The sequence below is a fragment of the Dipodomys ordii genome, unplaced genomic scaffold (genome assembly GCF_000151885.1).
Source record: "Dipodomys ordii isolate 6190 unplaced genomic scaffold, Dord_2.0 Scaffold36, whole genome shotgun sequence".
Lineage (NCBI taxonomy): Eukaryota > Metazoa > Chordata > Mammalia > Rodentia > Heteromyidae > Dipodomys > Dipodomys ordii.
This window is the reverse complement of record NW_012267252.1, coordinates 2,858,303-2,886,147: the sequence shown is the minus strand read 5'-3', so window position 1 is coordinate 2,886,147 and position 27,845 is coordinate 2,858,303. Positions and strand designations below refer to the sequence as shown.

The following is a 27,845-nucleotide window of genomic DNA, read 5'->3' as shown; positions in this document are numbered from 1 at the left end:
TCAATCCACAATATACTTTGCTTTATTTAGCTGCTTATTTTTTTGTCGGTCATGGGGCTTGAACTCTGGGCTTGGGCGCTGTCCCTCAGCTCTTCATCTCAAGGTGAGTGCTCTACTGCTTGAGCCACAGTGCCACTTCCAATTTTCTAATGGTTTATTGAAGATAAGAGTCTCATAGACTTTCCTGCCTGGGCTAGCTTTGAACTGTGATCCTCAGATCTCAGACTCCTGAGTAGCTAGGATTACATGTGTGAGCCACTGGTGTCCAGCTTATTTAGTTATTTTTTTAATGGATGTATTCCTGTGTATTTTTTACCTCCCTTATTTTTTTATTTCTAACATTTTTTAGAGGGACTCTTGAGCTGTGGCTCAAGCGGTAGAGTGTACATAATAATGTTTAGGGACAGAGCCCAGACCCCGAGTTCAAGCCCCAGTACCAGCAAAGTAACAAAAAACAAAAACCTAGATTGGATCCTAACATTTTTTAGAATCTCAATTTCCTCACTGAAATTATAATCTGTATTGATGACTTACTTGTTCAGTCTTGGATTGACTTCTTTATTTGTTTGAACCACTTTTTAGGTCATTGATCATTGTAAAGATTAGACCTTTGAGTCCTTTGTCCTGCATTTCCACCTCTTCATTACTTTTGGATTTGGTTCTTGAGGACTTGTGAACTTTTAGGGAGTTATATTGCCTTGCTTTGTCACATTTCTTATGTTTCTATATGGTAATTTGTGCATCTGTTGTAACAATATTGTCACTTCCAGTGCATGCCTGTAATCCAAGAACATAGCAGGCAGAGATGGGAGTATCACAGTTGAAAGAAGTCAGCCCAGGGAAAAAGTTATTGAGACTCTTATCTCAAACAACAAGCTGGGAATGATGGAACATGACTGTAGTCCCATCTAAGTGCCAGACAATGCCAGGAGAATTGCAGTCTTCTGGGGTAGACACTAAGATAGTGCATAAGATCCCAACTGAAAAATAAGTCAGAAAACTATGGCTGAAGTGGCAGACCATTAGCCTAGGGCTCAAAAGGTCCTGAGTTCAAATTCCAGTGCTGCAAAAATAAAATAATACAAACCAGATACTTAAGTGTAATAAAAAATAATTGAAAACAGCTCTACACCCAATGAGGTTAGAAAAAAAAACGAACCAGATTAAATCTAAAGGAATTAACAAGTTAAAAATAGGAGAATAGTAAAGGAATAAAAAAGAATCAGATAGGAAAGAGGAAAGTAATGGGTTGAAGATATGAGAAATAATGGCCAGGTGTGAGTGGCTCATACCTATAATTCTAGCTATTCAGGAAGCTGAGATCTGAGGATCATGGTTCAAGGCCATCCCAGGTAGAAAAGTCCCCCTAAGACTTTTATCTCCAATTAACCTCTCAAAACCCAGAAGTAGAGCTGTGGCTTAAAGTGGTAGCACACTGGCCTTGAGTGAAAAAGCTCAGGGACAGCACCCAGGTCCAGAGTTCAAGCCCTTCAATTGAAAAAAAAAATAATGGCAAAGGAGAACAAAATAAAAAGTGTAGAGAGAAGGAAAAGCAAAACTCACCAATCACTATTTCTTCCTTGCTGAAGTTTGTGGATCTCTCCCTACCAGTTATCTTTTACTGTGTACTTTAAAATTAGACCAGAAGTGGCCATTTGAAGCCTGAACCCAGTCTTGTCTTCCCTACTAGACTGAATTTCTATGCAGGAGTAGCGCCCAAACTTCCCCCACTAGCTGAACCCCAAATGGGGTTAGATGCCTCCTTGCACCAGATGTGCTCTGCCTGTGAGTTTAGCATAGAGACATTCCTGAGCTGTGCTGCTTTCCACTAATCAGCTGTCTGTTTCTACAGTTTGACTGTAGAAATCAGTCAAACTCAAGTAGTGTGTGCTGGCTTGGAATGATCCCGGCACTGATTTATCCTGTGCACTGTGGCCTTCCAGTTCTCTGTCTCACACTCCTACTCATATCCACAACAGCTGGCCTCTCTCTTCTCAGAGTTCTGGCTGAAGCTCTGCCGATGTTTTCCCTCTTGGCTTCCCTCTGGTGTGGCTTGAAGCTCACACTTCCCACCCAAGTAGATTTGTGTCTGTGTATCTGAGTCCAAGTCACAACTAGATTCTTAGGATTGTCTCTCACTTAGCCAGTGGAAGAGTAGCAGTATTTGGGGTTTGCAGATGTAAAAAAAAAAGCAGGGTATTTTGTTCTCTCCACAGACAAGAGGAGAGGTTGTAATTCCCTTCTTAAGGTGAGCAAGCTAGAAACGAGCAATGACCCATTCTCTGGCATGTGTATGCTAGATGGTATACAGATCTCCCATTTTAAAGTTTACTCCTACAGAGTGCCAGCTTGTGTATCCATGCTTCCTGAGACTTGTCTTTTTCTCCTTTACCTTCCAGCTTTTACTGGAGAGAGAAGTCTGCCCCTTCCCTACCATTTTGCTCTAGGTTTGAGATCTATTGTTTCTTTTGTCTCCCAAGATCAGTGTTTCTGGATTCATCTGTCTGTTGCTTACTGTCCTTCCTCCCATCTTTTTGTGCCCCTCAGATCTCTCTGAAATCATGCACCTGGTGTTTTGGTTTGGATCTGTTGGAGATGTAGGAAAAGTGTTCAGGATCTGTAATTCATCACCTTCTCCTGTGCCCTAAGTCAGACATCTTCATTGCTATGACAAATGCCTCTCAGACACACTTTAAAGGAAGGCAGATTTATTTTGTTTTATGGCTTGGAAAGTTTTGTTCCATTGTCAATTGGTTCTGTTGCTTGGGGCCTTAGGCAGAGTACCATGGTGCTGAGAGTGTAATTGAACAGTTGCATACCTCGTGGTGGCTGGCAAGTAAAGAGAATCAAAGGGGGCATAAGATGCATCAACTTCTACTAGACCTGACCTCCTACACTGCCCCATGTCCTACAAACACTGCCAGATTATGAATCTATCCAAGGATTAATCCATTGATCAAGTCAGAACTTTGAAGATCTAGTCACTTCCCCCAAACCCATCAACTGGTACACAGGCCCCTAAAAATGAGCCCATAGGAGAGACATTTAATACCCAACCTATAATATTTAGCTCCTAGTCTCCCAGTATTTCATGCCCATCTCATTACATAAAACACATTTAGGGTCTGGAAGGTGGCTCAGTGGTAGAGCACTTACCTTGCATGCATGAGGCCCTGGGTTCCATTCCTCAGCACCACATAAGCAAAAAGAAAAAAGCCACAAGTGGCGCTGTGGCTCAAGTGGTAGAGTGCTAGCCTTGAGCTGAAGAGCTGAGAGACAGCCCCCAGGCCCAGAGTTCAGGCCCCACGACCGGACCCCCCCCCCCCACCAAAAAAATGCATTTAGTTCATCTGAAACATTTCCTATAATCTTTAACATCTAGTTAATGAGATCCTATTTGATACTTGCTATTTTTCTAAAGTTCAAAGGTTATTTTTTCCGAGACTCAAGACAAACTCTTGCTATGGGTCTTGTAGAATTAAAACGAGTAACATCCTTCCAAACACAATGGCACAAAAACATTCCCATTCCAAAAGGAAGGAATGAGGGTACAGAAAAAGGGAGTGGGACTAAGTAAAGACCAGACCCCAATAGGGGCAACATTAAATTCTATAGTACCATGTTTCTGAACATGATGGTGGTGTGATTGAGATCCAAGGGAGGGCCTTGGACATCCCTATCTCTAGGGCCTTGACATTTGCCTGCCACATGGCCCCTCTCTTGGGCTGACTGGGCTCGTTGTCTGTAACTTAGCGTAACTGTTCTATGCTCCCTGGCATTTCCAACTTCTTAGGGACTCCACTGTATCTTGAGTCTAACTTCCCAGCTTATTCTTGTTGCTTGCAGGAAAATGTCTGGAACTGGAGATCGTCATGCTAAGTGAAGTAACTCTCACCTGGATAAATGTCACATGACTTCTCTCATTTGTAGAATGTGGGGAAAGGAAAGGAGACGTGAACTACAAGCGGACCACTAGGGTGGTGGAAAGTAATAGGGTGAGAATGGACAGGGCCCAAGCCAGGGTAATTAAGGGGACGATTATGATAAAGGACATTCTATCCATGTAGGGAAATGCCATAATCAAGTTCCTTACCCTGTATAATTAACTTATACTAATTAAAAAACTGAAAATATTTGTATCAGTATATGTTCTCAGTAAAATAAAAAAAAACCCAAAAGACTATTACCCCTTGGGCCTGTGATGAATGGGATCAGGTTAATTCTTGAATGTCTTAAAGCATCTTTTCCGCTTGTCCCTGAAGCACAGAACTTAACTTTTTTTTAATGGTTCTAATCTCTTCAGAAGACACCTTTTCATTGGCCTCAACTTTATTTGTACTTGGAGGAAGCAAATGGCAAGTTTTTCAAACCTTTCCAACGGTGTCCTAACTCCTACATTGTACTACTTTCTCATAATGAATTCATAAGGGATACATTCCATTTGTTCAGTCAGAACTCTAAGATAAATCGCTTCCTCAAAGTCTGTCAACTGGTATCCAAACCTTGAATGTCTGAACCTTCTGAGGGTATCTCAGATTCAAATCATAACAGCCTTTAACTTTTGTGGTCCCCTCCCTTGGTTAAGTACTTCATGGTTTTCTTTCTGTATTAAGAAAAAAGGAACTGGTTTGATTTTTCCTTGAACCTAATCTCTTCTGGAATCTTCTTTTCTACCACTGCTGTGCCTCACAGCACAAGGGCTCTTCTGATCCCTTTTTTGAATTATTATGAGAGGTTCATGGGCTTCTTTGCTCACTAACTCTCCTAATATATTTCTCATTCTATTGTCAGTTATTGTAGTGAATCACCTTCTGTATACTGCTTTTCTGATTCACCTTGGACATTTTTTCAGAGATGAGAGGATAAAGTTCATGTCTTAACTTTGCTTCCAGTCTCTCCTCCCATTTTGCTTCCCACTAATCTGACTCCACCTGTAGTTAATCTAAGAATGATGCTAGTGGAAAAGAAAGTATATCAAACAGGCAGCAGAATTACCAAAGGCTTGAAAATATGGAATAATCTTGGCTTCTCCAGTAGATAGACATCTATATTTTGAGGCAAAAATATCATCTCTGTTTATGACATACCCCCCTTCTCAATTGTAATTAGAAATGACTTCTTTTATGTTTAGTAATTTCTGTTTTCACCTAGTAGCCTATGAATTCCATAGGGAGGGACCAATATTTATCCAGCTCTGTATTGTTTTAGTGTCCTGCATAGTGTGTTGAGTACATTGTAGGAGCTGAAGTGTTTGAATTCATCACCAGCATCTGTATCTAATATTCTTTCCTTGAAAGCCTGGTGCTTTCCAAGCTAGCTCTGTAGGTCCCCTGAGGCTGCCACTAGGAGGCTCCAAAACCATCCACATGAGGAAATTTGATTTGCCTCCAGGTTAGGCAAGGAACTGATAATGCTTCACCAAATCTTATCAAAAGTTCAGAGGTCTAACCCTGTGTTTAAGCTTTTAGAACAGTCTTTAATGTTCTGGTTGACTATAACATAGCAGATTTCTATTATAAACTTTTCTGGAAAATTTATACCTAAATGATGATAAAATATGAACCTTGTATTCCATGCCAGGGAGTAAGTCTTGAAGAAACTTGAAGACGTTTTCCATCACCACCTCCCAAACCCCAACATAAAAGAAAGGCAAGAACTACTGACTCCATGATCCAGGGCCCAACTATTTCTTGTCTTCTTTATAAGAAAAGAATGATCAAGAGTAATTGTTGCCTTTTTGCTTTGCCTATCACTTCTAAAGAATTTTAATAGATGCCACTAGAATTTACTATATCCAAGATTATTACTGATTTATGACCAAATATAGGCTTGCCTTTAATTGGCGTTCATGACTATTGCTTCAGTGAAGCAAATTCTAAATCATTTCTTAGAGGATGCATGTTCTCTTTCCATTTTTGTTATTATCAATTGGTTGTAAAAGGTAATTTCATTTTTGACAGAACATGGTCTCTCTCGGGTGCCCTAAAAGGATTTACTGTTTGGAAGAGAGGAATGGAAGGGGAATAAGCAGAACTAACTTCATGTAACTATGTCTGGGTTTTCCCATATTTAAATTTACAGTTTTCATGGAGGAGTTAATCTTCTTTGAGGATCTCTCCAGATTACAACAGTCACTTGTTTTTGCTATATTCAGAATAATTAAATCTTAGAACTGGAAGAATTTTAGTGTGTAGCCTAGTCTTCTACTCAAGGTGTGAGTTCACTAAGTAGGGTTTAAAATAGCACTGGATTCACTGAGTAACCAATCTTTCTGAACCCAATCTTTAAGAACTAGTGCTTTGCTCTCAGCTTTATATATCAAGGTTGACAGTTATTTATGATTACTCTCAGTACTTTTGTTTAGCACTTTTGTGGCGAACTCATCAGACCAAGTGAAATACCTTTGTGGATTAAATGTCAAAGATTGCAGATGAGAGAAATGAGATAGATAGGATATATTCTGATTTTTTAATTTTTTAATTTTATTTTGCTTAGAATAGTATTAGATTGAGCTCTGCAGGGACTTTAGTTTGAAAATAGACTTCAAGTTGATTGGTTATGAGTCCTGGTATACAGATGAAAAATTAGGGCTGTGGTCAATACTGTAGGAAAGCCTTAGAAATATTTAGCAGATGAATGATTTTTGCTTATTAGCTGTGGGAAGGTTTTGCTATTGGGTTCAGCTTCCAACCCAACTGTATCACATGTTTTCATGAACATTCTTGAGATGAAACTGTGATGTCTTCATCTGGGAATGATGCAAAACTAGACAAATAATGCACACCACAGAGGAGGTCGCTGGAGCACAGACTTGAATATTCATGGACATCTGCCAAGTATCCATATATATATATATATATATATATGTATATATATGCATACATTTAGTAGAAGTGGATAAAATACTGTTGAAGCAGATTCTGCCAGAGTGTCATTTGTTTTGCTGGATGATGTAATGGTAAGAGCACCAACAGTTGGAAGACCTAGGTTCTAATCTTTATGTGGTACAAAATCATTATAACGTCTAGCACATCTCTTCATGTCTGGCATCAGTTTCTTTATATGAGAAATTCAAGAGTATTTGTATCTCTATTTGTTCTTCTACAGTAGGAGTCAGCACAGTATAACTTGTAGACTAAACTTTCTCACCATCTGATTTGATAAAGTTTTGTTGGAACACATCCATGCCTGCTCACTTACATGTCATTGATAGCTACTTTGCATTACAATAGCAGAGTTGGATAGTTGCAAGAGATTATGTCCTACAAGATCTAAAACATTTAACTTTCTGGCTTTTTGTAGGCACCTCCCCCCCATCAAAAAAAAAAAAACTACCAACCCCTTCTCTAGAGAACAGTTGAGAAAACTGGGGAGTTACAACCATTGAGAAGAAGGATGCTGCAGGTATTGGGTTGGTAAGGGATGAAGAATGTCAGAAATGTGTTGCCTGGAATTCCCATAGATCCTTTATAAGGATTCCTTCTTTTTGATTTTAAGCAGAGCCACTTTTGAAAGCTAAACCACTAAGGCAACATTCTCCCAAGTTGAAAGGGTTAGGCAGTTCTTAAAAAAAACAAAAAAACCTAAAAACTTTAGAAATGTTATTTACCTAGAAACTTAATCATTTATTACATTTAATGGTGAAATGTTATAAGCATTCTCTTTAGAATCAGGAAAGTCAGTGAAGCTTACCTTTGTTTTGGATATCATAGCCAACATGACAAGGCCATCAACTGTGAGGCATCTGGAAGCTAATAGAAGTAGGCTGCCCAGGGGTCTGTGGATGCTTGCAGAGGATATGAGACTTTTATGTTAGAGAAAAAGGATTTTATTTTTCACAATAAGAGCAGCGGCTAAAGTATCAGCAGTTGTTTTGTAGTAGTTTCCTGAGTTTCCATAGAGTGGCAAGAAGAGGACATGACAATTGTCACAGTCCACAAATCAGGTTATTTATAACAACAGAAATTTGTTGGCTCACAGATTTGGAGGTTGGGAAGTCCAAGATCAAACTGCCAGCATCTGGGAAGAACAGTTTGTGTGTGTGTGTGTGTGAGAGAGAGAGAGAGTGTGTGTGTGTGTGTGAGAGAGAGAGAGAGAGAGAGAGAGAGAGATAAATGGTGGAAGTGATCCCTTGGTGAAGGGCAAAGAGAGGGCTAGAGAGAAATAGAGAATAAGAGGGAGCATTATGGCATTACTCAATTTATGAGGGTGGAACACCTATATATTTACATACCTTTTTTTTTTTTTTTGCTGCCAGTACTAGAGCTTGAACTCAGGGCCTGGGCATTGTCCCTGAGCTTTTTGCTCAAGGCTAGCACTCAACCACTTGAGTTACAGCTCCACTTCCAGCTTTTTAGTGCTTCCTTGGAGATTAAGTGTCTCATGAACATTCCTATCCCCAGCGGCTTCAATACGTGATCCTTAGATCTCAGTTTCCTTACTAGCTAGGATTATAGGCATGAGCTACCAGTGCCCAGCCATCTAAATAACTTTTAAAAGCTCACCTCCCCATCCCATCACAATGGCAGCTAAGTTTTACATGAATTTTGGAGGGGGATGATATTCAGATCATAGCAGCATTAGATGCTACAGTGGATTGTATTACCAGAGGAGAATTCTAGTTTAGGAAATCTGATTCTTTCATAATGGATACTCAACAGATCTGCCCTTTGAGGAAAGTATGGTTATCTTTATTATATTGGACAGTAAGCATGTTTGCTTTGGGGCCCTAGAGGAAGAATGTCTGTCTTCATAATGAAGACTGTCTTTCAAAACTGTTCACTGTACAGATATACAGATTATAAATATAAAAGATTATCCGGAAGAACAGTAGTATTTCTGACTGTAAGATGAGAATTCCATGTCTCCTCAGAAATAAGCAAAGCAAAGCAAAATATATAAGAACAAAATATGTAAGAATTCTTTATATATATGTATATATACATACATATATCCATACATATATACATATACATATATACATACACATATACAGATACATACATATATATATATAATTGAAAAAGAAGAAGCAAAAATTGTTGCTGACAAGGAATGATGCAATTATTTCCTTCATGAATTCATGAACATCTAGAGGCAAGTTGCTAGAAATAATAGAAAAATTTACCAAAATTGTTGGGTTCAAGTATAGTGGCCAAAACTAGGAACAGGAATTTAGCACATGTCATAATTATACCATTCATTAAAGTGACAAAAGCTGAAATACCTAAGAATAATATAGCAAGTGCTGCACTAAGGTGTTTTTTATTTCCCTACAGCACTGGGGTTTAAATTTATGGTCTAACACTTGAGTCATAAGCCTAGACAATTTTTTGCATTAGTTATTTTTCAGATAGGGTCTCAAGTTCTTTTTTTTGGGGGGGGGACTCTGGGGCTAACCTTGAACTGTGAGCCTCCAATTTATGCCTCCTGTGTAGCTAGGATTACAGATATGCACCTGCACTCCCAGTTCTTGTGAACCTTTTGCTTGGGCTAGTCTCAAATCACAATCTCAGCTTTTTGAGTGAGTGGGGTGCACACATGCACCTGGGCTTGTATTAAGGTTTAGAAACTTGTAAAACTTCATTGAAAAAGATATCTATGTGGAGACTCACTGTAAGACATGGATAGGAAGACCATGAATCTTAATAATGAACACTGGCATTTGAAATTTACAAAATGGATTCAGAACATTTATGCCCCAAATTACAAAACAAAGATGAAAGAAATTGAATAAATGGAGAGAAATAAAATGAGTTCATGAATTAGAAAACTCAGCATTATTAAGACATTAATTCTTCCTGGTATGATCTATAGATTCAACTCAATCCCAGTTAAATTCATAAAGACTTTTCTATAAACTATGTCTCTCTCTGTCTCTGTCTCTTTCCCTCTCTTTCTTTCTAGATAGACAGACAGATATCTACATATACACACATATATCAGATATATATATATATATATATATATGCATATGTGTGGGTGAACCAGAATAGGGAAAGCTTTTAGAAAAAGCAGAGGGGCTGGGAAGGTGGCTCAGTGGTAGAGCGCTTGCCTTGCATGCATGAGGCCCTGGGTTCGATTCCTCAGCACCACATAAGCAAAAAGAAAAAAGCCAGAAGTGGTGCTGTGGCTCCAGTGGTAGAGCACTAGCCTTGAGCTGAAGAGCTGAGGGACAGCACCCAGGCCCAGATTTCAGGCCCCACGACTGGACTCTACCCCCCCCCCAAAAAAAAAAAGAAAGAAAAAGCAGAATAACATTTAAATAAAGTCAGCAGGTGATTTATTTTTATTTATTTATTTATTTTGAGCTGGAATTTCACTATGTATTCTAGCCTGGCCTTCAAGCAAGACTTTTCTTGAGCCAGCAGTACACCTGACTGGAACCTGATTTCAGAGTGGTATGAAGCTATTGTAAACTAGGAAATATGGTAGTAATCAAAGGAAAAGAAAATGCTTCTGTGAAATACAATTAGGAATCAGAATTAGATCCACATAAATAATGTCAAATTGAGTTCTAACAAAGCTGATACAGTCACCTCAACAGAGAAAGCATAATCTTCAATAAATGATTCTGGAATGACTGAAAGTTTTTATGTGAAAAGATAAACTTTGGGCTGGGTACCTGTGGCTCACACCTGAAATCCTAGCTACTCACAAGGGTAAGATCTGAGGATCATGGTTTAAAGCCAGCCCAGGCAGGAAAATCTGTGAGACTCTTATCTCCAATAAACCACAAGAAAACTGGAAGTGGCTCAAGTGGTAGAGCACTCTCCTTGAGCTGAAGAGCTGAGGGACAGTGCCAAGGCCCAGAGTTCAAGCCCCATGACTTAACAAAAAGCAAAAAATAAAATAAAATAAAAAAATATATATAAACTTTGGGATCTACCTAGTGCACTTATACACAAACTAACCTAGAAATGATCAAATGTCTAAAAGTAAATCATAAAACTTCTAAAACCTGTAGAAGGAAATGGTTGAGTAAAACTTGATCGTGTATTTTACACCATCTTTTGTTTATCCAATTTATCCTTTGATGTGGAACTGGCCTGATTATTTGTCCTAAATTAATAATTTGGCTATTGTGAATAATGCCTCGATAAACACAGAAATGAAGTACCTCTGTAGTAAAATGACTTTGCTTCTTTTAGACATACCCAGAAGTATTACGGCTGAATCACCTAGAAATTCTATTTTTATTTTTTGTGGACTGTTCATACCTATTTCAACAGTGGCTATACTAATTTAGATAACGATTAGTAGAGTATAAGGGGTGGTCTATTTTTCCCTGCAGTTTTGCCAACATTTGTCATTTGTTTCCTTGATGATAGCCAGTATGATTATGGTGAGAATCTCAGTGTAGTTTTGATTTAAATTTCTTTAATTTTTTTTATGTCGGTTGTGGGGCCTGAACTCTGGGCCTGGGCGCTGTTCCTGAGCTCTTCAGCTCAAGGTGAACACTCAGATCTACCACTTGAGCCACAGAGTCACTTCTGGTTTTCTGGTGGTTAATTGGAGATAAGAATCTCACGGACTTTCCTGCCCCAGCTTTGAACCATGATCCTCAGATCTTAGCCTCTGAGTAGCTAGGATTACAGGTGTGAGCCACTGGTGGCTCTATCACTTGAGCCACTGCACCACTTCTGGCTTTTTTTTTTTGCTTATGTGGTGCTGAGGAATTGAACTCGGGCCTCATGCATGCAAGGCAAGCGCTCTATTTCTTTGATATTTATCCTTGATTATGTTAATGTGCTGCATTAACTTTATTGATTTGCATACATTACACGGTTCTTGCACCTGTGGAATAAAATTAACTTGGTCATGATCTTTGAATGTATTGTTGGATTTTTCTCTCAAAGATTTTTATTGGGGATTTGTTTTGTGTTTATGATCATCAAGAAAATTAGTCCATTATTTTCTTCCTTTATTGTGTCTTTATTCGGGTTTCAAGGTGGCATTCTGGACTGGCTTTGAAACCATTATGTTCCTTTGGATTTCATGAGGGTCATTGATTAGCTCTTCTGTAAAGGTCTGCTAGATTTAGCAAGGAATCTATCCATTCCTGGAGTTTTTCTTTAGTAGATCACATATGTCTAGAAATTTATTTCATCTAGATTTTCAATTTACTAGAATATAAAAATTTCAAAATGTCCTAGTAATCCTCTGGAGTTCAGTTGTTTCATTTGTTATGTCTTATTTTTCATCTCTAATTTTAATGACTTGGTTTTCTCTTTCTTCTATTAGTTTGGCTACTCAGGATTTAACAACCTTATTTATCTTTGGAAAGAATCAGCTCTGTTTTATTGACTCTTTTGTATCTTTTTTTAAAATGCTATTTCATTACTTTCAGCTATGAACTTTTTCCTTCAGTTTTGAATTTGACTTGTTCTTGTTTATTTAAAACTTTGTGGTGCATTATTAGGTTGTGTTTCTTTAAGATCATTTTTACTTTTTAAAAATGTGGATGTTCCTAGCTATATACTAGAACTACCTTTGCTGTATTGTGCAGAATCTATTCTGTTGTGTTTACATTTTCATGTGACTCTAGGAATTAAAACCTTTTTCCCCTTTATTTTTCCAATTACCTACTCATACAAAAGTATATGGTTCAATCCCCATGTGTTTGTATAGCTCCTCTTGATGTTGATTTCTAGTTTTATCCCATTATGATCTAATAGTATAGAGACGATGTCAACATTTTTATCATTAAGTCTTGTTTTATGGACTAACCTAAAATCTAGTTAAGTTTAATGCTGTATTCATTAGTTGCTATTTTTGTGTGGGTGATCTACAGAGAGTGGCAGGGGAATGGGAGTCACTCATTATTATTATCGGGGCATATCTGTCCTTTTATGTCCATAGTTTTTATTTCAAAATGAAATCAATTACACCATCTTTTGATTCGTATATATGTTCAGTCACTATATCTTGATGAATAGTTCTGTTTATGGAGTGAACATCCTTTCTAGATTCTAATTTTTGTTGTTATGAGTATAATCACTCTGGAAGCATTCAGATTTCATTTATGTGGAAGTCATTTTTATCCTTTCATTTCAGTCGGTATGTCTTTGCTTGTGTTTTCAGTGAGGAAAGAGTTGTACCTTGTGGTGTGTGTGTGTGTGTTTTAAAGCCAATCAGCCAACTTATGTCTTTTAATTAGAGAATTAATACCCTTGACATTTAGTGTTTTTTTTTTATTTTTTGAGTCAGTCATGGAGCCTGAATCTGGGCCTGGGCATTGTCCCTCAGCTCTTTAGCTTAAGGCCAGTGCTCTGCTACTTGAGCCACAACACCACACTTGAGCCACAACGCCACTTCTGGCTTTTAAAAAAAATTATTTCTTATGTGGTGCTGAGGAATTGAACCTAGGGCCTTATGCATGCAAGTAAGTGCTCTACCACTGAGTCACCTTCCCAGCTCCTGATATTTAGTGTTATTAACAAGAAGCAGGTGCCAATTCTTGTCATTTTGTTGTTTTACCTTAGCTTATTTGGGACAATCTATATTCCTGCCTCTCTTTTATTTGTCTTAGATATTTGATGATTTGCTGAATTGTTAATACTTCATTCTTCCCTAATTCATTTTGCTTGTTTACTCTCCTGGTGAGATTTACTCCTTTCCTTCTCCTTATCATTGTGCTTTTCTCTCTTCTTCTCTGTATAGGGTTCCTTCGTGCCACATTCCACATTTTCTTTTTGGTGTTACTGTATATAACTTATTTAGCTGACTGTTTTCTATCAATACACTTAATGTAGACGTTAGTTTTTCCCTCCTAAATCATAGACTTCAATGGTGTCAGAACAGTTATTTATTTTTGTTGCTCTTTTGTCTAAAATTCTTTTGCTAACTATGCAAGACCTGAACGTTCTATAGAAGTATAAAAAAACAGCTTGCTACCAGTGTGAAAGTAAGTAGGGAAGTGGCAGACTGCAAAGTGTTTGTACACTGTACCTCTTCTTGCTCGCTTCAGTGATTCACAAAATCGTCCCATACTGAAAGAACAAAGCCCTTTCTCCAGTAGTATATGAACAAGAGCAGGAGAAACCCTGAGTGGATAACTCTCAGAGTAGCAGCCCTCCCTTGGACATGAGAGATCTGGATGGGAGATAAACTTGAAAACAGGCCGAATATCCATATACATATCTGAAGCTAGCCAGGTTCTCAGGCAGGAGGTAGAGGAAATAACCTTCATAGTCCCTAGTATTCAAAGTTATATTATTTTTCTCTATGGAAAATGGCAAAAGTAGTTAAGAAAATACCCTTAAGAGGTAAATAAGTCCGGTAGAGATTAAGCTAAGTCAGAGAATGTATGAGTTGAACACTTTATGATGAGAGAGAGAGAAAGAGAGAAGAGAGAGGGGAGGGGCAAAGAGAGAGCACTTAAAAAAAAAGGAAATCTCCAAAGAAGTTGGAGGTAAACAGAGGAACTTATAGGATGTACCACAGAGTTGGGGAATTCCTTAGGGTAATCATTTCTGTGTCTATTTAGTTTGGTGAAAGTGTTGGTAGTATATATTATTATTTTGGGATCAAATGACACTTTTATGTGTATATGTTTCTTAGACTGTTTTTGCTCCCTACTCTTTCCTTTTTTTGTAGATATTGTTCGAAGTGATGTTGCCCTGGATAAACAGAAAGGCTGTAAAATTGCACAACATCCTGATATTATGCTGGAGCTTCAAAGAGAGAAGGCAGCACAGATGCATCTGGTTCTTCTAAAGGAGCAATTTTCCAACACATACAGCAATCTCATATTAACAGGTAAGGCTACTGGAGTCGGCTAGGTTCTTTCAGCATTATATCTTGATGAATGCTCTCAATCAGCACGTTGGGATTGGGGAATCCTTGTGTGGGATCCAGATAAACCCACATTTGTATTTCTCCACCCACCTCTATCATACCTTTAATTATGATTACACTCATCTTTCCTGTAACAAATATTTCCTGTAGTTTGCAGATGTATTTTTGGCTGGAAGTTATGGGCGATTGATTCAGCATGCGTTTTCTCAAAGACAGACCCAATGAAAACCTAATGAATTCTTGTAAAACTATGACTTTCTAGACATGTGCCAGTAGATTTGAGAGGATTACTAAATTTGGTATCTTTTCAGAAGCGGCGATGTTCCTCTTTCTGTGTATGCCCTTTCTATGAACCCAGTGAATATAAAGATGAAATGTAAAATAGATAATGATCTTCAGGCAGAGCTGATAATGTTCTATTCCTGATGATGTCTGAAAATATCCTGGGAATTTGATTTTCTTTTTAGGAGCAAATAGGCCATGAGACTGTGCTCTTCTCTCTTCTACCCCTGCTTCTGGAAGGAAAGTAATGGTGTGTCAGATAAAGAAGGAGAAACAACTTTTTTTTTTTGCAGGGCTACCTGCAAACTTTCCTAGTAAACAGCCTGTGAGGTGCACATGCTCTTTTGGTGAGGGTGTGGGAAAGATTCTAATCACAGGTTCTCATGTGAGAGTCACATAGGACTTGAGATAACCAAGAGGGGAGTGCAAATCACCTTCATTTTTAAAAAAGATCATGCAAGCAGGTCTGCATCTTGCTCTGAATGTATTTTGTTGTTGTTGGTGGTGGTGGTGGGGCTTAAACTCACAGCCTTATTACTATCCTTGAGCTCTTCTGTTCAAGGCTAGCACTCTACCACTTTGAGCCACAGCACTACTTCCATTTTCTGGTGGTAAATTGGAGATAAGAATCTCAGGGACTTTCCTGCCTGGGCTGGCTCTGAACCGTGATCTTTAGATCTCACCCTCCTGAGTACCTTAGGATTACAGGTGTGAGTCACTGGTGCCCAACTCTTAAGGCATTTTTAACAAGTCACAGTATGTTTTCTCTTATTTATGAATATGTAAAAAAAGAAGAATAGATGGCATATCTAATAGGCAATGAACATCTCATACTTATTTTTGTGAACTCTAAGTTAGAAAAATTTTAACATTAAAAAAAATAGCCTTCCTCTGACATGTCACCGGGAATTGCTGAGTGGCAACGAGATTGATTTGCTTTTGAAAAGCTTGACTTTTCTAACTTTTCAGCTTGTACCTGGTAGAAAATCCAACAGTATGAGATGAAAGCCAGATTTAAAATGTGACTTTGTTGGGCAGAGAAGAGGATTAAGGACAGGCCTCTGCTTTTATTTTATTTTTTTTCTCTCTGAGAGGGAATTAATGAGGGAAAACTTAAAAGTTATTTATGGCCAATGCATGAGTTTCCTTAAATTTTTCTCCAGGTTTTTTAAAAGCCTATCTCAAAAAATGTGTACACACACACACACACACACACACACACACACACGTCATTTTCCAATTCACTGTTTGGATATGAAATATTTTTATCCCATCCATATTCTAATATTTTTAGACTTGTATTAGAGAGGTCATAGCCTGTGTTCTTTAATGTTGCATATGAAGGGCTTAGGGTAATTCTAACCCTAAATTGTGAATCCAGATGATGGCCTGAAGGCATATTATCTTTGAAAACACAAGTGTATCATTGAGTTCAATGGAATCTTTTCTAATTCTCAGTAACATAATCCCCTTGGATGTTTATTCACAGTTCAAACTGTTGGAATCAACATTGTCAACTTTTCCCCTGACAACTTGCTTACTTTCCACTAAACAAACTTACTCTAGAGAAGAGCCTCTTTCCTGCCCTTCCTTCTCCCAAGCTCCTTCAAAGAGTCCTCAGGCATTTTCCACATTTTTCATTCAGATGCCTGTGCAGCGGTGGTACCTTGCAGCAGACAGAACATTTGGTGTGCCCTAGTCTGTTTATACGAAAGTTCAAAAGGTTTTGGTTCCAGGTGTTGGGTAGAGATGGAGTCATTTTAGTTTAGCACCGATGGTAAAAACTATTTTAATGTCCTTTAACTAAGTCTTTGATTTTACACAGTGTAGTTTTCTAATTGTTATGAAGTTTAATCCTTGATTTCTTGTATAAATCTTGAGAACATGGTCTCCAGACAGCTAAACATAATATTTAAACATAACTAAACTAGGTTTTGTAAATATTTCCCTTTTCAGTGATGAATGCATGTTGGTAAGGAGGGAGAGGTGGAAGGGGCAGAGATCTCTCAAACGAAGTGACTTTCTTTACCAACACAGTCAAAACGCCTACTCTAGGAATTCTGTTTGGTGATATACCACTTATTTTTGTATAACACTGGCATAATGTATGAAGTATTTGTGACAAAGGTATTCATCTTGTAATCTGATGAGAAAATGGGGCCACTAAAATCTCAGAAGGAGAGAGAACCTTTGCAAAGATTCTCTCACTCTTCCCAATTATTTGTAGTCTCATGCATATGGATGGACAGAAATGTATAAGAATTGTTTCCTGGTAAGTTAGTAGTATATATTTTTTAAGATGGGACATTCAAGATCCCAGTATGATAAAAGAATAAAAAGTCATGTGTTTGAAATGTCAGATGAGTATATTTTTCACCTCACAAACAAATTTTCATCTTCAGGTCAGCTGGTCAGATGATTAACTCTCAAGTTTCTGCTACTGACATTTCCTTTTAATAGTTACCTCTTATAAGTCAGTCAATAATTTCCTTTAAATAGCAAATGCTGAAGGTCTTCTATTTCAAAAAACCTTCATAATTATTCATGATATCCCGGTTAATAGAAACTAATATAAAACACCCTTTAATATGTATATGTGGTTGAAGAAGTCTCCATTGCATTGAATTTTTAGCAAAGGGAATTATTTTCCTGTTTTTTTGGGGCATGATTTTGAACTTGTCTTACTGTTCTCATGTGAACAATTTATATAATATTGCAAATGATCCAGTAACTACTAAGGTTATTGGAAAGTGATAGAATAGTTCCAGTAGGGTATCAGTGATGGATTATTTTAAACAGTGATGAGTTGTCTGCTATACTTTTCACACTAACTTGCTGACATGGGTATGGATGCTTGTTCTGCAGTTTCCTGAGCACGACAGTTGTTACTGTACTTGTTCCGAGGGAATGACAAATGAGAGGGAGAATTGGGGAGGAGCCTTTAAGAAAGAACAGGGATCAGATGGTCTTAAACTTCTTTATACTCTCATAGTTCTTAATATAGCAGCGTTGTATAAGCTTGTTGAAAATGCTCTGTTATATACACAGTGAATTCACCTGAGGACTACTCTGAGAGGGATCATATTGACCTGTTCTATATGACGTTTACATGTTCAGCTTTAGTTATTTGTCTCCCCTCCTTTTGAAGGTGTAAACTGAACATTTCTCATGGATCCCTGCCCTGTAATCAAATGACAAATGCAAATATTGTCAGTCTTAAGAGGAAATAAATTTTCTAGACTTTGTTTAGAACACAAACTCCTGGAAGGCAAGGAATGCCCTATTTTCGAGCATTCTGGGTAATATGTAGAGTATAGTGAATAATGCTGAAATGAGGTCAAGTTTTAAGAAAGCTATTTGTGCTATGAAGTCATCTAGTAACCCTTTGCATCTTGAAATTATAAATGTATGGCATTCTGTAAGACAAAATCTAGTCCCATTTTGTTTTTTTTTGTGTGCCAGTATTGGGACTTGAACTCATGGTCTCACATTCTTGCTTGGCTCTTTTTGCCCAAGGCTAGCAACTGTATCATTGGAACCACATCCCCACTTCTGGCCTTTTGCTGCTTAATTGGAGATAAGAGTCTCTTGGGTTTGTCTTCTTGGGCTGGCTTTGAGCCTTGATCCTCAGATCTCAGCCTCCTGAGCAGCTAAGATTACAGGCTGCTAAGATCACGCCCTGCACAATCCAGTCTTTCTAAGTTCTCTTGTGATGTTTTTGGCTGCCATCTTTTGCTTTTACCACTTCCTTTATTCATGACGCTTTGAACTACAGAGGGTTTCTGTGTTACTGTAGCCAATGAATGGAGCAAAGGATTATACTTCCCCATATGGCCCATTGTGCTAATTTCAATTGAGCAAAAGATCTTAAATCAATGGAACAACAACCACTCCTGCATTTCCCAGAAATCATAATAATGCCCAGGGAATGATTTTTAGGTTAGCATGAGGCTTAGTCACTGGTCAAACACAAAAGATTATAACTGATTATAATTCTTATTCTGTAGCACCTTTCTTGATCATCTCAATTGAGAGATTTAGAGACCTTTTTTATTTCCACTATTACTTAACAATTGTCTATTAATTTGGCAATTTAGTGGAAGCTTAAAATAATTTCTGACAAAGTTGGGTGCTGTTGACTCATGCCTATTCAGGAGGCTAAGATCTGAGGATTGTGGTTTGGAGCCAGCCTGGGCAGGAAAGCCCACAGACTCTTATCTCCAAGTCTATCACCAAAAAGCAGAGAGTGGAACTGGGGCTCCAGGGGCAGAATAGGGCTATGGCTCACGTGGTAGAGGGCTAGCCTTGAGCACAAAATCTCAGTGATAGTGCCCAAGTCCTGAGTTCAAACCCCAGAATAAGTATACACACATGAAATTCTGTCTGCCTATTGATTTTAGTTGTCTCAAAATTAATTTTGTTAGTGGTTCAAAAAACATTCCTCCATCCGTGCACACGCACGCGTGTGTGTGCGGGTTTATAGTTTATCAGTGCTATTGCTTTTGAGATCTTAGAAGATCCATTTTACTTTCTACTTAATCATTCCTCTATCCATACATAGTTCTCTGCTCATGAGAATCAATGATAAACTTACCAGCATAATCTGTCCCATTGAATACTCCATATTTTCTTCCATATGCTTGGGGTAACCTCATTTCCTTCATTAGCCAAGGTCTTTTACCTCTTTTAGAGGTAGTTACCTCTAAGACCTTTTATATAGTAGCAATATGTATTATGTTAGTACAAGGGGACAAGCAAACACTGACTTTGTGGACATTTTGCTTTGTGGAAGAATGTATATTTCTCTCAGGGTGAGTCCAAGTTGGTGTAATTTGTATGTATACCACCCCCAGATTGCAGAGTTTTTAGCATCAGTTATTTTTTTTTTCTCTCCATGGTGTTTAGTACTAAATTTACTCAAAAAAAGTGGTAAAATAATGTTTGGAAATAACCCTGAAAACTGATTAGCCTACAACCTTGTATAATACTTGTTTGCATGTTTATTAATATGCTGCAGAGGAATGTAGACTATTTCACTGTAGTAGATTTTTCTAGAGGTTAGAGATGTGTCATACTAATGTATGTATATTCTAAACTGGGGCTTCAACTTCAAATGTAAAATAGTAATCTATTTGAAACACTTCCAGATTAGCTCTAACCACTAGAAAGATAGAAGCCAACAGTATAAAAATGTATATATATAGGTGTGTGTATGTATTCACATGTATGTATATATGCAAATAAATATGCATATAGGCATTCAGGAATCTACATACATGTAGAAGTGTATGTAGTATGTACATTGGCTTGTGTGATTGTAGAGGCTAAGATGTCCCCAGCAGGTTTCTCTGTAAGCTGGAGACTCTGGGATCCTGACAGTGTGGCTTAGTTCAGGTCTGGAAACCTCATAACCATGGACATCAATAGTGTAATTTACATTCTGGAGCCAAAGCCCTTATGACTGTAGGGCTGCTGGTAAAAGTCCCAATTCCAGCGGTTGGGGAGGGTGTAGCTCTGACATCCCAAATCAGAAGATGAATGTCCTAGCTCCAGAAGAGACAGACAAAATTCCACCCTTTTATTTGGGTCAGTCATGGGGCTTGAACTCTGGGCCTGGGCACTGTCCCTTAGCTCTTCAGCTCAAGGAGAGGACTCTACCACTTGAGCCACAGCGCCACTTCTGATTTCCAGGTGATTTATTGGAGATATGAGTCTCATGGACTTTCCTGCCCGGGCTGGCTTTGAACTGCGATCCTCAGATCTCAGCCTCCTGAGTAGCTAGGATTACAGGCATGAGCCACTGGTGCCTGGCCAAAATTACCTTTTCCTTGCTTTGTTGTTGTTGTTTGCTGTTCTGTTGGGTCTCAGCCAACTGAAAGGTGCCTGAACATGTGGAAGGTAGACCTTCCTAGGTCAGGTCAGCTTGGACTTTTCTGGAAAGTCTTTTCTGGAAACACACACACGCACACACGCACGCACGCACACACACACACACACACACACACACACGTAATGCTTTTCTCGTTCTCTAGTAATCTTTAATACAATCAAATTGACACCTCATGCTAACTATCATACCCTCCATGATGGGATGTGTCTTAGAGATCCATGAAATCTCTGTATTTATCCCTTCTTTGGAAGCAAGCCAAAATAATAAGCACACTTGATGGGAACTGATGCCTTCAAAGTAACGTACACATACATTCAGCCTCTTTTAATTCATGATTGTGTTCTGAATCCAGACTTCTTGAGTAGGAATTCATTTTAAAATCTAGTTCCATGTAAGTGAAGTTCCAAAATTTTTATCCAGAACAGTGGTTCTCACATTTGGGAGGGTAAGGATTTTTTAGAGAACAGGAGTTATTTTCTGTGATGATGAGGTTTAAAAAGCTGCTCATTTAGCCAGGTGCCAGTTGTTCGTTCCTGTAATCCCAGTTATTCAGGAGGCTGAGATCTAAGGACCTCAGTTTGAAGCTAGCCTGGGCAGAAAAGTCCCCAGGAGACTCTTTGATTAACCATTCAAAAATGGGAAGTGTCACTGTAGCTCAAAGTGGTAGAGCGCTAGCCTTGAGCAAATATCAGATTCCTTAGTTATCTTGATAGTTTATTTCTCTATCTTCTTTTCTCACAAGTAGAATCTATAAGGGAAGGAAAATTAGAACGCTAGGATCCAAGTTCTTCTATGCTGAATATTTAATTTGACATAGAGAATTGTGTGATCGTATGACTAGTTCTACAAGGTAGGTGATCTTCTTTCTCTTTGTTATAGGGAAAACAATGTCACTCAAAGCACTGATAGCTCTAACTTTATCTGAGAAAGTATTTTCCTGTTAGAAATTAACTTTCCTTCCCAGTTGTAAAAGTAATGCATTCTCATTGGAGAAAGTTAAGAAATTGTCTTTGTGTAGATATAACAAATACACCCAGTCTTATGTACCTTAAGAAGATGTGCCTTCATATCCATCGATATAAACAACTATTGATTGAAAACGTTGTTAAAAAGTTGTGTCTATCTGTAGTTAACATGTACAGGCTACTTTCTGGTTGTTAGTCCTAAATAATATAATGTAGCTGCTATTTACATAGCATTTATATTGTGTCAGGCATTGCTATTGTAATAAAATTCTTGATACAAGGTACTAATAAAGGAAAGAATGTCTTTTCCAGTCCTACAATAAGAGCTTTGTTCATGCTGCCATTTTATGACTGTAGCCCAGGGTGAGTGTAGCTTCATGTGTTTGTGGATGATTTACGTGTCCTCTTTGTAAATTATTTATAGATATTCTTTGCCTTTAAAAATTGGGATGTTGATCTTTTTCTTACTAGTTTGTGATTGCTCTGTATGAATTAAGAATGCTAAATCTTTGTTGGAGGTATTTGAAACCATTCTCTTCCCTAGAAAACATTTATTTTTGACTATGTCCAATGTTTAGCTATTACTGGAATTTACATTTACACATAGTAGTGTGATGTAAGTATATAATATTGTTTTATCCCAAGTGACTGGATAGCTTTGTTTATACTACTTTATAATATCCTTTTGCTACTAAATTAACATGCCATAAAGTGCTTTATAATTTACTCCCATATCTATTTTGCCTTACTTCCCATATCTTTCTTACTGAATTTGTTCTCTAATATTCTATATTTTTACATTGAGAGTGTATTTTTCTTTTTATAACTTTTCTTTCCAGAGTAGAGACAAGCTGTATGTTTAGTCTTTGGCATTTATAGCACAGAATAAGGTTTTGCAGTGATGTTTGGTGGCTCTCGTGTGTGTGAGTGTGTGTGTGTGTGTGTGTGAGAGTGTGAGTGTGTGTATGTGTGAGTGTGTGTGAGTGAGAGTGTGTGTGAGTGTGAGTGTGTGAGTGAGTGTGTGTATGTGTGTGTGAGTGTGTATGTGTTTGTGAGTGTGAGAGAGTGTGTGTATGTGTATGTGTGTATGTGTGAGTGTGAGAGAGTGTGTATGTGTGTGTGAGTGTGTGTATGTGTGAGTGTGTGTATGTGTGAGTGTGTGTATGTGTGAGTGTGTGTGTGTGTGTGTGTGTGTGTGTAAGCTACTCAAGGATGTGGCCCATTGTCCCCAAATCACAGGCAGGCCTGCCTGCATTCAAGATCTCCTTATCACACTCGTATCCTTTTGTTCTCCAGTCTTCCTTTCCCCATCTCCCTGACACATCCCATCATCTGTGGAATCTGGAAGCAAGCCAGTAATTCTTTTCTTTCTAATTAGTGAGTCTGGCTCTAATCTTCTATCTCTCACAGGAAACTTTTTATCTGCACTATTCCCTAGCAGCCAAACTACTGGCTTGCAACTGTGAGAGACCTGAGCTTGGCAGGTTGGGAGCAGGGATTATTCTAGATAGGGCAGTCAGGGAAGGTCTCTCTTAGTCAAGACTTTCCTGGTGCATTAAAATGATAAGTCTCAGCATCCCTGATACTGATAGGTGGGTAGTAATATTTACATTTCTTTTGCCATGGGGTCATTTTGGGGTATCATCATCTTAGAGAGCATGAGAACCACAGGAATAACATTCTGTTCTCATATTTAAAGAGAAAATGGATATGAAAATATTTCATAAATGTTAAGGAGATGAGGGACTCAACAGTCCTAGGTGATTCACTAAGGGATATATATTTTAAAACTCTCTATTTTCTATTTAATCCAAAGCAAGCCTGAGATCTAGATTTCTGTTCCCAGTCGATGAAAGCTTTGTCTTTATGAATTCCAGAATGAACTTGTTTGTAGATGATGGTTATTTCTTGCTTTTCACCTTCATTTTGTAAAAGAAGACAGAAGAGAGCCCTTTGACTTTGTTGTAACATCAGCGGTCCTGTTTTCTCAGGCTGAGTAGTGTCTGACCTATTCCTTCATTTAGGCATATCACATCAAAACATAATTTAATAAAAGCAATATTTGAGGCAGTGAGTTAACTGGAGACAGCTCTCTTCAGGTCTGGCTGAATGCACGGGTGGCTGAATTTTAGTGTATTTAGGTCATTTGTAGAAGGGCAGGAGACCGCAGAGAAGCACACAGGGAGATATGCAGGAAAATCCACCCAGCAGGGGAGGTTTGTTCATTATTATTCAGTCTCAGAAGATTTCTGGTTTTATATATTTCTCATTTATTCTGAGAATGGAGTGGAAATTTTTATAATTCATTAGTTTATTTCAAGTGTATTTGTACATGTTGCAGTTCACATTGCTCAGCTAAATAGATTTAAAGGGATTTTGAAAAGAAATTGGATTAATTATAATACTAATAAATCTCAGCGCAAAGGAAGGCTAAGAAAATTTCAAAACTGAAAATTTGTCTTTTTATTTGAACTCTTTGTCAGGCACATAATGAAGTAAAAAATAATCCAACAGGGAGCTGGTCCCCCTCCCCTCCCAAAAAAGCCTAAATTATCAAAGACTGTTTGAAATTTGGATTTTCATATGTTCTTCATGTTTCATATTTTCTTAATGAGGCTCACTGAAAGTTAATGTAATTTCTGCCACATAATTATTAATACTATTTGAAAAATATGAACAAAAGATTTCCAACCCTATAAAAATAAAACAAAAACTTAAAAAAGTTGCTTGTTAGCTGATTAATTAAACATTTCAACTTCGACTTGTTTATAATACACTTAAATTAAACATTACCACAGTAGTAAGTACATGTGTGTTATACAAACATATATTTACGGAAAGTACATATCATATATGTGCGTGTTTCTGTGCATGCATAGATACAGGAATGATTCATGTTCAAAAATAAGTATGATTAGTAAGATTTGAAGACCAATAATAATCTATGAAGTTCTTTGTTCTTTCAAGTAGATTTGAGCAGGAACATTGGGATTAAATACTGTTTTTACTCTGTACTTACCATAGACTAGTTGGGTGGATCTTGGGTTTACTTAATTTCACTCCTGTTTATAAAATAGCCAGGTGCTTGTGGCTCATGCCTGCAATCCTAACTATTCAGGAGCATCACAGCCTGGGAAGAAAGGTCTGTGAGACTCTTATCTCCAATTAACAACAAAAAGCTTGAAGTGAAGCTGTGATTCAAGTGGTTCAACTTTGAGCACAAAAGCTCAGGGACAAACAAAACAGTGAGAACATTTTTGAGGATGAGATTATAGAATATTGTCAAGTGCTTAATACAAAGCCCTACATCCCATGAGTGAAATCTATTATGATTATAGTAATTACTGAATTATTAATAGAGATGCAGCTCAGCTTTTAAGAACTCTTCCATCCATTAGCTATGTTTCAGATGCTATCATGATTCAAAGTGAAAATGAGCTAAGTGAATCCTAAAAGAAGTTGTCTTTAAGTTTTATGATTGTCACACCTGTTTTCCATGTATCTGTGTATATGTATGTGTTTGTCTGTGGCAGGATCTAGAATTTGGAGGAGGTTATTACAGAGAGCATTACAGTGCACCTAACCCTCAATTTCAGTCATTTGTTAGGGTTCCAAAGAAGCGCAATGCAGCCAGACTACAATTCCTTTAGTCTTTTGCTGGTTTCCTTTGAATGTAGTGACGTCGGCTGTTCTGTCATCTGTTCCTTTTCTTAGTGCTACACACACGTATCTACAGATCTTCTGACAAAGCTTCACCCATAATCTAGACAAAGGTGGAGGTATGGTGGTAGTAGGAAGTGATAAATTGTACTATATGGCAAGGGAGAATAAATTTCTCTTGATTTAGAATAGCAATTTTATTCTCCTGTGGCTTATGTTATAAACTATTTTTGTAAGTGATTACAATCTTCCTGCAGCAGGGAGACATTTTGGTTGAGAGAGCAGAATTTCAGCTTTGTATTTGCGTCACATGTGTCCTGCAGAAGCCTTAGTTTATGTCTCGGCGAGCATAAACTTGAAATACGGATACTTTCCTTTTTCAGTGTGAATTCAACTTGTATTTATTGGGCTGCACACAAGGACTATGTAAATAGGACTTGATTTAGTCCCTGCCTTCTCTGAAATTATAGTTCAATGGGAGATTAGTATGTAATTGTAACTCACTGTGATTCTGGCTATACTAGAGAAACAGGAGTTAGAGCTGACGAGAGGAGTTAGAGGAGTCTTCAAGAAGTGGTGTTAAAAGTTTTCTACTTTTAAATTAAAATTCTGGTTAGCAGCTATTTTGGTTCCTTTTTTATTGTCAAGGTGATGTATAGAGGGGTTATAGTTACATAAGTAAGGTTGCTTCTGAAGCCTGCAAATATAAACAGTCACTTACCGGCAATAACATGCCGTTTTGGAGATGCTAGGTTTAGTGGTACTATGTAGGCATCAGTAATGGTAATTTGGACATAGAATTGTTGAGCAATTTAGAGGGTGCTGACTTCTTTCTTGTTCTTGTTCTTAATATCTCTTTTTTCTTAATATCTTAATATATAAGGGTCTTTCCATTATCTGCTTTTACAGTTTAGCCCTAGGTGAGTCTCCATGACCATCAGGCAAATTCAGGTCAGCATATGACAGATGGATGTGCTACTTTCCAAGGTAGGGACAACGTGCTGGGGGACCCAGAGCAAGTCTCCAGAGGATCAAGAAGAGCTTTACTGAGAGGATGTCTTACTTCAATCTTGAAGGAATAATATAAATTGGAAAGCGTGTGAAGGAATTTGATTACAATGAGTCCTATACTTGGTCCTTTGTGGCCTCTTCAGACTTTTAAGACACTTAGTAAAGGAGTCACTTAAATTTTTTGATCCAGTTAAGGGGGTTGAACACAGGGCTTTTTCCACTCAAAGCTCTACCACTTTGAGCCACAGCGCCACTTCTGGTTTTCTGGTGGATAATTGGCATCGCACAGACTTTTCTGCCCAGGCTGCCTTTGAACCATGATCTTCAGATCTCAGTGTCCTGAATAGCTAGGAAATACAGGTGTGAGCCACCAGTGCCTGGCTACAAGTTTTAAGTAGAATTGTTTATCTAGGTGATACTATAAATCAGCCATGAACTCTTGGAGGAAAAATACTTCTTAATATAAGGACATACTGTATAACTGTGTTTTCTCTCTAACTAGTGTCTTTTTTTCTATTCTTCCCTGGGTCATCACCGGTTATTTTTTTGGTATGCTTTCTTTTATATTTTTTTCCCCGAGACTGTTGGTCTGATGTTATGAAATACCTGGCTTGTCTTCCCCCACCCTCTTATCTTTGAGAGCACAATAAACTTTCAGTAGACTATCAAAAGCTCTGCTTCAGGTTGGTTTTCCAACTGTCTAGTTTTTTGTTGGTTCTTTGCTTTCAGCTGTTTCCTTTCTTGAACCTCAAAATGACACTATCTTCTTTTAACAGTACAGTAGCTCTGAACTGTCTTTTGAAGAGGAGCCATGCAGACATTGTCTATTTAGCTGTTTTCAGTTCCTTCATTGAGAGAAGAAAATAGCCTATTTCGTTTTAAGGAGTTAGATGTATATTTTTATATCCTGTTTGAAAAATAGAAACAGATTTAGGCTGCCAAAAGGACTCCTTACATTTACAACTGTCTTACTTTGTAGTGGAATATTAGTGTTTTCAGAAAACAAATGGAATGTGCCCTTAGAATGACAAGTCCAGGTGATACTTAGTATTTGCTTAGTTCTTTCTCATTCCATGAAAACCAACTTTACTAACTTAGCATATTCCTGGGAGGGACATGTTGGATGTTCACTTAGTTTATGAACTTCCATAAAAACTCTAATAATATGCCATTGGCATTCTGAGTAGTCTTCTTTCAGTCCATTATTTATTAGTTTAAAAAAATCACTGTTGGAGCTG

The 27,845-nt window shown here is 37.9% G+C and overlaps 1 protein-coding gene across 3 annotated transcripts in view; it reads left to right on the top strand.

Annotated features, from left to right (window-relative positions):
* Positions 1 to 27,845, top strand: part of Hpse2 (heparanase 2 (inactive)) — a 449,190-nt gene that overhangs the window by 34,972 nt on the left and 386,373 nt on the right. For 2 of the 3 annotated variants that reach the window (XM_013017680.1, XM_013017681.1), the window contains exon 3: positions 14,599 to 14,760. The exons of the other annotated variant lie outside the window; for it this stretch is intronic. In XM_013017680.1, coding sequence (XP_012873134.1) covers positions 14,599 to 14,760 — 162 coding nt within the window. The remainder of the gene's footprint in view (positions 1 to 14,598; positions 14,761 to 27,845) is intronic. 3 annotated transcript variants of the gene reach the window in all.